This window comes from Typopeltis vanoorti, chromosome 4 (genome assembly GCF_054136105.1).
Source record: "Typopeltis vanoorti isolate ZY-2024b chromosome 4, IOZ_Tvanoo_1.0, whole genome shotgun sequence".
Lineage (NCBI taxonomy): Eukaryota > Metazoa > Arthropoda > Arachnida > Uropygi > Thelyphonidae > Typopeltis > Typopeltis vanoorti.
In genome coordinates, this window is record NC_143552.1 from 151996767 (window position 1) to 152009162 (window position 12396).

Sequence of the window (12396 nt, forward strand, 5' to 3'; positions counted from 1 at the left end):
GTAGATATTGGGATAAGTAACATAGACACCATCAGATATATCACAACTGTGACATACATACATACACACACATTACCATGCAGCTTTTCTTTCTGCAGGCTACTCAAACATTCCACCTCTCCTGTTATCTACCAGTGGCTCTTTCTAGCACATAGAAGGGAATACGCTGATTTTGTGCCTGCCTACACAGGCAATTCAAAATCAGAGAATCTAGTTGGATCCTCTACTGTCTTCTCAGACAGCATAATATTTGCTCATATTGCAGTGAAATTTAACAACTTCACTGTATGTGATAGAGCCTTACTTTAAACTACATCAGGTCTCTACAGGTAATAAGATCGCTAGAGCTGCAGAAACATCCACGGATCTCTCAAATCCAGCCTGTCTTTTTCTCAGTTATAGAAGTTATGCTTGGATGTACACTTCTGTTGGATTCCAAGTCACATTCGGATTAAGAGAAACAAGGCTGTAGATGTTACAGCTAGCTGCTTGTTTCTCTTTCACTAAATGCCTGTCCCATACAATGATTACCAGCAGATTATTAGATACAAGCTTTTATCCCAATGGCAGCCATCATGGAGTAGAGAGACCAATAATAAGTTCCATGAAATCAAGCCCGAAATCAAATTGTGGTAGCCTAGTCTATGTAGACTGGACTAGATTGTAAAAAGGAAGTTCCTCATAGGTAGTAGTAGCTATCTTACACACTCCTTCCTATTGAGGAGTGACGACATGCCTTTGTGTCAGTGGTATGGAACCGGACTAACCATCATTCATATGTTAATTGACTGCTCTCTTTTTGTCAATGAGTGCAAGTACCATTTTAGTCACATTCATAATCTGTCTGAGCACTAATATACTCAGGCAGATTTCACCAGAATCATCAAGTGCCACTCCTGGTTTTAAATTTTTACAGAGCATCAGTTCATATCATTTTATATAAATTATGTATATATTAGTTTTATCAGTTTAATTTAGTGTGTATAAGCTTCAGTGGCAGCCCGTGGCTTGAAATCGTGGGGGTGCTGCAACTTTCGAAATATACACACATACTGTAAGTACAGTGTATACATGTTTGGATAAAAATTTAAAAAAAATATTGTTTATTATCGATAAAATTATACAGTTTAGTATAATTCAAAATTATGGTAAAAAATAAAATCCGTTCCTTTAATTGTAATGCCCAAATATTTAAAGAGACAGAGTAAACACGATAAGCACTACAAACACTCTACTACTGGTGCAAACTGCATATAAACAACAGTAGAACTGCGCGACGGACAGTGCCGCATTATGCTAATAGCTCGCATCTCACTATGACATGCATATGCTTGCGCGCGTAGCAATATGACACTGGTAAACACAGTGCTGCTAGCATCCTTCGCCCTCCTAAGTGCTACAAGATGGATTTTTATTATTTTTTATACAAAATAAGAGAATTGTATAGGATTGTGATAAAATTAAATATTACAAGCAAATATATAAATAAATTAATAATTATATTTATGTATTGAGAAAAATTGGGAGTTCCGCAGTGACTATGCATGAGCTGCCCCTGATAAGCTTTTAACACCTGGTTTTTTATTAATGTTTTTCTACACTTATTTTTATACTCCTTTTTACATTTGTTTCTACACACCTGTTACATTTGTCTGTATATACTGATTTTTATACCCATTTAAGCTGCTTATTTATTAACAATGCAGTATGAATATAGCTCTTATTGCATCGTTAAACCCAAAGCAATCAAGCTTTTGCTCAGTCAAGCTTTGTCTGACTGTTGTATTAATATCCTTTCAGTTCTTCTGAAGAGGCACACCATGGCATATAAGAAAACTAGGAAGATCAATTAAATTCTTTTTTATGGTTATACTTACCTCAAGGGCTCACTTTAGTGAGTACAGGAGTGGCAAACCTGAGGTACCTGATGCCGGACCATGCCTTACTTCATCTAATACAGATCTGTTATATTATCTGTAGACTGGTCCCTCCCATTCTTTTTTTTTTTTCCTTTTTTTCTTTTCTTCTTGTCCTCCTCCCCCAATACTATTAGAGTATTTGAGGGCTAGGGGTGAATCTTTCTTATTTTGCTATTTCATTTCGTTTTATGCAGTGTGAGTCTCTCTCACCTAGTAGGCAGAAGTCCAACTCACCTGGCCAACTTGGGATGAATTGAGGAACAAAACTTCTCAGATATGTGGAAAGGGTCTCTTATACCACTTATTTTTCTTGTGGGTAACTTCATAGATATCAGAGGATTCATCTCAAGCCTTTCCTGACCTATCATTCCTAGGATCAGAAATCTTGAGAAATTGTGCAGTGCACTTTTATAATCTAAGTTATTGTTGCTATTACTGTTAAATCATTATAATCTTATTTTTACACACATTACTATGTTTCCATTTTCCCATTTTTCATTATATCTTTTCTTTAATTATAGAAGAATCTAAAAATATTGACCGGCTTGCTACAGAATACCTCAAGAATGTACGTAATATGTCACCTGAACAAAGGACTGAGTATTTAGATAAAATACACAGGTTGTTCAAAAAAGCTCAAGATTTTGGAGATGATAAAGTTCAGTTGGCAATGCAAACATATGAAATGGTAAGCTAATTTTGGTTTTGAGTTACATGCTCTTTAAATATTTGTAGATTTGCAATGTTTTAGTTTTTTATTCCATATTTATACATCCTTTATTTTTAAACACAATTTAATTGCAGTTTATTTATTAATTGAGATGGGAGCTGGATGGTTATATAGGTTGCCATAAATAATAAACATATTAAACATTGGTCTCCATGTAATTGATAATGTCGTAAGATGCCTTCTTAATTCAATCCCAGGTCACTTCAGGTGTCTTAGTCCCTTAATCTGTTGTATGCAGCCACAAGATTAGTTTTTTTCTAACCAATTATCATCGCAAATCATCTTAATGCAAACTGTCATCTTTTATAAGTTTTAAAATTTCTTAGGATAATTTTACTTTGATTCCCCCTTTTTTGTGAAAAATCTTTTAGATGCTTCCTTTTTATTGAAGTCCTTTTTTAGTATACCAAAGTTTTCTCTGTGTTCAGACAGTGTTCAAACCAATTTTAACTTATGGATCTGAGAGCTGGGTTAGAAATAAAACACGACCAAAGACTAGAGACCACAGATATGAGAGTCCTGAGAAAGATTAGAGGAGTGAACAGATGGCATCAATGGCAATATCATATTAAAAATGAGGATATTAGGAAAGAACTTGACATTGTCGGCATCCAGGAATGCGTTAGCAGAGCTAATCTCAGGTGGTATGGTCACTTAAACAGAATGGGAGAGGAAAGATTAGCAAAACAAGTGTTCTTTGCCAGGTTGGCATGAAAAAGACCCAGAGGAAGACCAAGATATAGGTGGATTGATACGGTACAAAGTGCCTTAGACGATAGAAATATAAGATCTGATAATGTTGGAGTCTTGACAGGTAACAGATTGATTTGGAGGAAAATTGTAGATAGGAAGTTAGTAATGGTGTAAGTTTTTAATGCAGTACTATCATATCCTGTATACCCCTTGAGGGTAATCAGGAATTTGATGATGATGAAGTTTTCTCTAAGCTTTATTTTAGTTTCCATGTTAAAAATTCTTTAGATTCTTCTTCATTGTCAGTCGTTTTTCACTCAGACCAGTTTCCTCCATACTTTTCAGTTTTGAATCAAAGAGCCTTAAGCACTTTAGCTAAGCAAATGCGATAATTTTTAGTTTAATTAATTGTAAATTACTTAAATAATTAGAAATTACTTGTATAATAAAGATACTATGACTATAGCCTATAGGCTGAGACTGTAGGCATTTCAAAAGAACATGTAATATGTTTTGCATGAAGAATTGCAAAGGAAAAAGATTTGTGCAAGATGGGTGGCGTGCTTAATCACAGCAGATCAAAAACGCACTCGCATAAAAATCTCTGAACAGTGCTTGAAGCATTTTAACAAAAATAAAACTGATTTTGTGTGTGGATTTATTACTATGGATGAGACTTGGATTCACCATTACACAGCAGTCAAAACAGTAGCCAGAAGTGGAGAGTGGACAAATGGATAAAATCGAGTATCATGCGGTTATAAAATTCTTTGTAAAAGAAGGTTTAATGCCAAAAGAAATTATTTGAAGTTCATGCGAGTTTATGGGCACTTGTTTCCTTTATTTTCAACAATTAAGAAATGGGCTTCTGAGTTTAAACATTGCCGTACCAGCCTTGAAGATGATCACGTGAAGGACATCTAAAAAGTGTAACAACACCAGAAATCATTGATCAGGTGCATGAGATGGTATTGTGTAAAAATGGTCATAATTTAAAATTATAAATATTTTTACAAATTGTTTATGTTAGTACATTATTAGTTTTGGTTTCATAATACATATTGTCGGCACTTGCGATGTGCCCGTTATTGATGTTATTTTTGTCAAAATGAAATGTGAAGCATTTAAAAAGCAATTATGTACTTACTGGATTTGGGTAGTTGTGTTACTTTCAGAAATTTTATTGTAGTTTAAAATTATTAAGTGTTGTGTTTTATGAAGAGATTCTCTTGTCGCTTACGAAGTATAATGACTGACACTTACGAAGTGTCAGCCATTATACCTAACTTCTTGCTTGCCATTTTCATGGACTGCGCATGCTCGCCGAGGAGTTTGATAGGTTGACAGCTGACAGAGAAAGCGTTCAGTATCGAGGTAACGAAAACAAAAGAGAACGTTCGTATCGAAATAACAGAGGAAAAACAAGGGAGAGCTAGCTAATGGAAGTTTAAGAACACAGATGAAGGAATTTTGTTTTTACAAAGTTTATTTAATTATATGTGACAGTGGGAGGAATATTAATAGAAGATTCCGAAAAGGGAATCGTAATTGTGAGCCTTTAAAGTGGAGGAGTTAATACTGTAAATAAGTATTGGTAAATAAAAGAAAATATTGCAATTGATGTTCTATAGGAATGTTCGAGGAAACGCTGATTGAAATTTCATCTGTTTTAAGGACGCTGGATCTATCTGTTATTTCTACTGGAAAAGGAGATGGAATTTAGCAACTTAGATAAAGCAGTAGAAGAAACCTTTTTTGTTGGTACAAAAATTAACAAAATTGAACTGCATGAAGTAAGAGTACTTATACTTTGGTGAATTCAGAATATCTTACTTCAGGAGGAATAATGTGTGTTACATAAGGGGGATGAGAAAGGATTCTATGGAAAAAGAAGAGGATCCTATATCATCAGAAAAAGGCCTTAACAAGGAAACTGACGATGAAAATTTTGTTATTGTGTAAACAAGATGTTTAGTCTAGTAGGGATGATTAAGTATTTGTTAAACAAACCAGTAATAGAATGAGTCAGAGAATGAGTGAGCTCTAAAGTGAAATTTTATTCTAAAAAGCCTCGGATCCAGTTAATTTTGTAGTTAGTTGTGTAATTTTATTTGAAGTGTATATATTGTTTTTGTTTTATTAAATGTGTATATATTGTTTTTGTTTTATTAAATGTGTATATTTTGTATTTGGTCTTGAGTCAGTGATTTTTCAGATTCTGAAAGAAACAGTTAAATCATTGCACCAATCGGAATTGAACCCTTGTGCATATAAATAAAAACACTCTGAAATAGAAATAATCATTATAGAGAAAATCTCAATAACAAATGAGGATTGATAAAAATTAAATAATAAATAATCCCTCTGTATAACAAATGGCTACAGAGATTTAAAATCTTTATAACAATTGGATGACTGGCGAGTCAAAGTACGTGAAATTGCTGAGACCATAGGCATTTCAAAAGAATGTATAGGATATATTTTGCATGAAGAATTGCAAATGAAAAAGCTTTGCACAAGACAGGTGCCGCACTCACTTGCTCACAGCAGATCAAAAACAGACTCGAATTAAAATCTCTGAACGGTGCTTGGAGTGTTTTAACAAGAATAAAACTGATATTGTGCATTGATTTATTACTATGGATGAGACTTGGATTCACCATTACCACCAGAATCCAAACAGTCAAAACAGTGGAAAGCCGGTTGTTCAGTGCCAAAGAAGATCAATTTGGTTCCATCAGCAGGAAAGGTCATGGTATCAGTGTTTTGGGATGCTAAAAGCATTTTGTTTATTAATTATCTTGAAAAGGGTAAAACAATAACCGGGGAATATTATTCCAATCTTTTAACCAGACTGGACAAAAAAAAAAATTCATGATAAAAGACGCTGTTTGCAGAAGAAAAAAAATCATCTTTCATCAAGACAATGCACCTGCCCACACAGGTGTTTTGGCAATGGGAAAATTAAGGGATCTGCACTATGAATTTTTGGAACATCCACCCTATTCCCCAGATTTGGCTCCATCTGACTTCTATCTCTTCCCAAAACTAAAACTCTTCCTTGCTGGTCAGTGTTTTTCTTTGAATCAAGAGGTGAATGCAGCTGTAGTGGGGTATTTTGCAGATCTTACTGAGAACCACTACAGAGACGGGATAATGGCACTGGAGCATCACTGGAATAAATGTATTAGTCTTAAGGGAGATTATGTTGAAAAATAAAATTAATTTTGAAATTATAAATTCATTTTTTAATTGTTAGGCTGAGAACTTTTCAGACCACCCTTGTATGAGTTCTTATGTACTCTTAAAAAAGTTCCCCGTTTCTTTTTTTGAATAAAGTAGATAAAAAAAAAGTCTGTTCTTATTCACTTCAATCAAAGCTGTTCAAATCATTACAGTTATATTGTGTGAATGGGATATATTGAGCAATGTATTCCACACCCAATTATTGAGCAACAGATACTCTGTATGTAAGGTGTAAATCAGCAGTTAAAATTGAAAGAAGTACAGGAAGGGACTATATTCATCATCTACATATCACATTATAATGGAAATTTCCATTAGGCCTTATATCAGAATTGGAGATGTTAACCTTATGCAGATGATGTTATGTTCTTAAATAAATCCAGTATACATCTTTGGGATTCCTTAACTATATTGAATATCTGCTGTAATAAATTTGGTATGAAAGTCATCAATAAAAATAATAACACTATGAAAAAGGCAGGAGCATTGAAACATGAACTGCATCTTGAATGGAAACCTAGATAACATATAAAACACTTCAGGTATTTATGCACAGTATTTAGTGAAGATAGCAAATTAAATATAGAAATACACAACAGAATTAGCAATGTTTGATAGGAAATCAGCTGGATAAATTAATATAGAATAAAAGTGAAAAATTACTGAAACACTCACTTAACACCAATTTTAGCTTGCAGATTTGAGTGTTAGGTTACATGTAAAATATTTGATCTGGAGACAGTTCTGAAAGTTTTGAGAAGTGAACAGATAGCATAATTGGCAGAATCATATTAAAAATGAAGATATTAGAGGGAAATTGTGAACAGGATAGATATAATATAAACTTTTCATGTACTGTACTATCAAAGTATCCTGTACATCTCTTGATTTCACATATCAGATATATCTTCTTACACCTGTAGCCTCACTCATAAGCAGCATCCATGGCCTTCTCTGCCTCAAAAAAAAAAAAAACCTAGGCACTTCCTTTCTATGCAAGACACATGTACAACTCCTCAAACTATATAAATCCCACATCCATGCTACACTACAGAATGTTGTTCTGACATATGTGTGGTAGTATACCAAAATCCTCTGTAAAAAAAATACTTGATGCCATTTAGAAAAGGACTCTCTGTTTAAAAAGCCAAACGGCTATTTTTTTTTTCTGGTGAAGTTAAATTTATTTAACTCTCTGTTTAGTCGGCAAACCCTCTTTCATGAACTTACTGCATCACTGCATTTACTGTATCAACTGGTACAACGATTCCTTCACCTTCCCTTAAACCTGTTGCATGCAACTGCTGATTAAGATCTGTTTACATTCCAGTTTGAAACATAATGAACTAACATCTTGTTCGCATCTTTCAGCTACTCCTGTGCTTTTGAACAGTCTCCTCCCCTCCCCAATACACATTTTCCCCTAAGGATTACAACCTGCATCTATTCAAAACACACTAGCAGGCTTCTTCTTTCTTTTTGACCACCTACCAACACATAGCACTAAAGTGCTATAGGCTTTGCAGCATGTTGCATGTGGATTAATATGGGTGGGGGGGGGGGAGCTGAGTTTTTGAGTGGCCGCTTTCATAAAGAGTATACATTCCTTTCTAGATTCCAAGGAATAACTAAACAAAAAAATAGAGGTGAATTTAGAGGTATTGAAGCTATTGCAAGAACTTAATTTGAATGCAGCAGCGAGATTGAATGGAATATCATCGTGTGCTAAAGGAATATGCAAAAAGGATTAGCAATTCCAATGATTTTGTTGTTCAGCTTGTGTCTCAGCATGAGAAAATTTCCTGATGAGTGGAAAGAGGACAAGATAATTCCCATTATATAAGAGTGGAGCTAAGTGCTGATGCAATGAATTATAGACCATTTGGTATCTCTGAAGTAGTCATTAAGATATTGCAGAGACTGGTAAGGGCATGCATCCAGAAGTGGGTAAATAGCACTTTGATTCTTTATATAAGATGAGATGGCTTTGTTTAAGTTGTCTTACTTTAGCAGTCCACTCACATCATAGACAGTAAGGACACTAGAAATGGATATGCCATAATATGGCTCACTGTGAGATAATAAGATGTGATTTTATATTGCGGTATTATTATCAGGTTCATTCCTGTGTATTGTCTAGCAGCCCATCTGTAGAACCACTCAACTGCAGTACCCCTGCATGAAGAGACTCAATATAATAAGGCATGTGCTCTTTGGAGGTGAGATGGAGTCCTTGCTCTCGAGACTAAACATGGTAGCGACCACTTCAAGTCTCCAGTAAGCAATATCAGCAAGCACAGTGGTAAAAAACACTGACCAGGCATGCAGTCAGGAATACATATCCATACTTGAAGTAGAAAAAGCTATCAAAGGCTTGAAATGTGGAAAGGCAGCAGGAGTAGATGATATTCGACCAGAAATGCTGAAGTATGGTGGTATAACAGTCTTACAGTGGCTGCACTGCATAGTTCAGAAAGCCTGGGCAGAGGGATGAATTCCCGATGATTGGAGTAGAGCTCTCATAGTACCCATATATAAAAAGGGAAATAAAACTGCATGTGAGAATTACAGAGGTATTTCCCTACTGAGTGTTCCTGGCAAGATCTATGCAAGTATACTTGAGAAACGGTTGAGAAAAATTGTGGAAGAAAAGCTTGGTGAAGAACAAGCTGGATTCAGGCCAAATAGAGGCTGTCAGGATCAGATCTTCACTTTACGAGAAATAGTCGAGAAAGCATGGGAATATAACAAAGATCTGTATTTAAGTTTTGTCGATCTGGAAAAGGCATATGACAAGGTCCCAAGAGAGAAGCTATTCAATACGCTGCAGTTATAAGTATCAAGCAATACTTAGTCTTTATTTAAGTTGTAAGTCAGCAGTTAGAATTGAAGGAAGTACAGGAAGATGGTTTAATGTTAAATCTGGTGTGAGATAAGGATGTACATTATCCCCTCTGTTATTCATTATCTATATGGATCACATTATGAAGGAAAGTGGTATTAAACATGATATCAAAATTGGAGATGTTAATGTCAGCTCTTTGCTTTATGCAGACGATGTTATACTTCTAAATAAATCCGCTACAAGTGTGCAAGAATCTCTGACTAAATTGAATAACTGTTGTAATAGATATGGTATGAAGTTCAGCAATAAAAAGACAAAGACAATGAAAATAGGCAGAATCATTGAAAATGTCAACTGTGTTGTGAATGGAGAACCTGTGGAACAAGCAAAACATTTCAGCTATTTAGGTACGATTTTTACTGAAGATGGTAAATTAAATATAGAAATAGACAACAGAATCAGCAAAGCTGGTATGGTGGGAAGTCAATTGAATAAATTCATATGGAATAAGAGAGAAATTAGTCAGAACACTAAATTAGCTGTATACAAGACAGTGTTCAAACCAGTTTTAACTTATGGATCTGAGAGCTGGGTCAGAAGTAAAACACTTGACCAAAGACTAGAGACCGCAGATATGAGAGTCCTTAGAAAGATTATAGGCGTGAACAGATGGCATCAATGGCAGTATCATATTAAAAACGAGGATATTAGGAAAGAACTTGACATTGTCAGCATCCAGGAATGCATTAGCAGTGCTAATCTCAGGTGGTATGGTCACTTAAACAGAATGGGCGAGGAATGATTAGCAAAACAAGTGTTCTCTGCCAGGTTGGCAGGAAAACGACCGAGAGGAAGACCAAGATATAGGTGGTTTGATACGGTACAAAGTGCTTTAGACGATAGAAATATAAGATCTGATAATATTGGAGTGTTGACAAGTAACAGACTGATTTGGAGGAGAATTGTAGATAGGAAATTAATAATGATGTAATTTTTTTCATGTAGTACTATCATATCCTGTACACCCCTTGAGGGTACATGCAGGAATTTGATGATGATGATGATGCTTACCTGGATAAATTAAAGTTATCTAGGAAGGATGTGCTATCTAGATCTTAACTTTTAGGATCTAGTTGGCACTTCCTCTTACTGGGAAAAGTATATGACATCAATACTCACCTTATATCAGATTCCCATTGGTGAAAATGGACCACATTTCAGAAAGATGGCATTGGCTTGACTGGAGAGGCTATATATATATACTACCCCCAGCATACTTGAGAAAAGGTTAAAAAAAATGTGGAAGGGAAGCTAGGAGAAGAATAAGCTGGGTTCAAGAAAAATAGAGGTTGTTAGGATCAGATTTTCACTTTAAGACAAATAGTTGAAAAATCATGAGAATATAACAAGGATCTGTATCTAAGTTTTGAAGATCTGGAAATGGCATGTGACAAGAGAAAAGCTATTCAAAACACTGCAATTACATGGTATAAATGGTACATTATATTGAACAGCATTTATATTTGAACTGTAGGTCAGCAATTAGAATTGAAGAAGGCACAAGGTATAAGACAAATTAGGTATAAGACAAGTGTGCATATTATCTCCACTGTTATTCATCATCTTTATGGATCTATTATGAAGAAAAGTGGCATTGGACTTGATATCAGGATTGGAGACATTAATCTCAGCCGTTTACTTTATGCAGGATGATGTTCTTCTTCTAAATTAATCTAATACAGGAACGAAAAAAAATGTATTATAATCCCATTGCACAAGGGTAGTGAAGAGATTGATGTGTCTAACTATCAGTATCTCTGGAATAATTGTAAAGATTTTAGAGAAGTTGGTAAGAACTCGCATACAGAAATAGGTGAACAACCTAGATATATTCTGCAAGGAACAGCATAGGTTTACTAAAGGGAAGTCGTGTAGGAATTTACTCATACATTATAATGATGTTACAGCTGAAATGGATAAAGGGAATGGATACACTATGATACTAGACTTTGCTAAGGCATATGCTAGGATACCACATGAAAGACTGTTGCATAAACTAGAGAATATGGAAGTGGAATATTAACTATTAGCTTGGATAAGTGGGTGGCTGACAGATAGGTATCAGAAAGTGGTATGTGAAGAATGTGAATCTGCTAGATTTAAGGTGACCAGTGGTGTGTCCCAGCGATCAGTCCTTCGACCATCGTTGTTTAATCTATACGTTAATGATATTGGAATAGGGCTGACAGGTTCAGTTGTTTGCTGATGATGCAAAGATAGGCAGGTCAATTAGAGATGCTACTGATATACAGCATTTATAGGGTGGTTTGAATAGGCTGGATGTGTAGGCAAACAATACTGGCTGTCAATTCAATGTTAGTAAGTGTAAAGTTATGCACTTTGGCATGATGTGATATCATACAGCATATTTATTCTTGGGATTATGCTTGTAGTAGCTGATGAGGCTGGAAATCTTGGAGTTATGGCAGATAGAAAGTTGAAGTTCAAAAGTCACATTACAAAAATTGCAAATATATCTCAGAGAATAATTGCAATGTTGAAATGAACATTGACATGTAAGTAATAATAAATTTAGTTTAATCCTTTATCCAAGTGTGAGCAAACAAAGTTTGTGCCTGAAAGTATCTTCAGGACTGGGGTAAGATAGTACAACACCGGGAAACTCGTTGCAAAGATGGAGCAAGCTAACATCACTCCAATCTCAGTATCTCCCATAATGCAAAACACATCTCCTTGTGGATATGTATAATGTTATGCATTAAGGGAAGGGCCACTACCCAGACTAGTTTCGACCTTTATTGAGGTCTCTTCAGTGGGAGCCAGGCCCAAGTGGAGATACCAGGCAGAAGCATTAGCAAGGTTATCTCTACCTATAGGAGTTGCCAAACGGTGTGCCACCTTTTTTTTTTTTTTTTTAATTACTCTGGATTTAGAGAAAGATG

At 35.1% G+C, this 12396-nt stretch overlaps 1 protein-coding gene across 2 annotated transcripts in view; it reads left to right on the forward strand.

The window, feature by feature from the left end:
• The window catches only part of Ing5 (inhibitor of growth protein 5), a 109662-nt gene that overhangs the window by 29142 nt on the left and 68124 nt on the right, over nt 1-12396 (forward strand). For both annotated transcript variants that reach the window (XM_090391517.1, XM_090391518.1), the window contains exon 3: nt 2441-2607. In XM_090391517.1, the coding sequence (XP_090247643.1) occupies nt 2441-2607 (167 nt within the window). The remainder of the gene's footprint in view (nt 1-2440; nt 2608-12396) is intronic.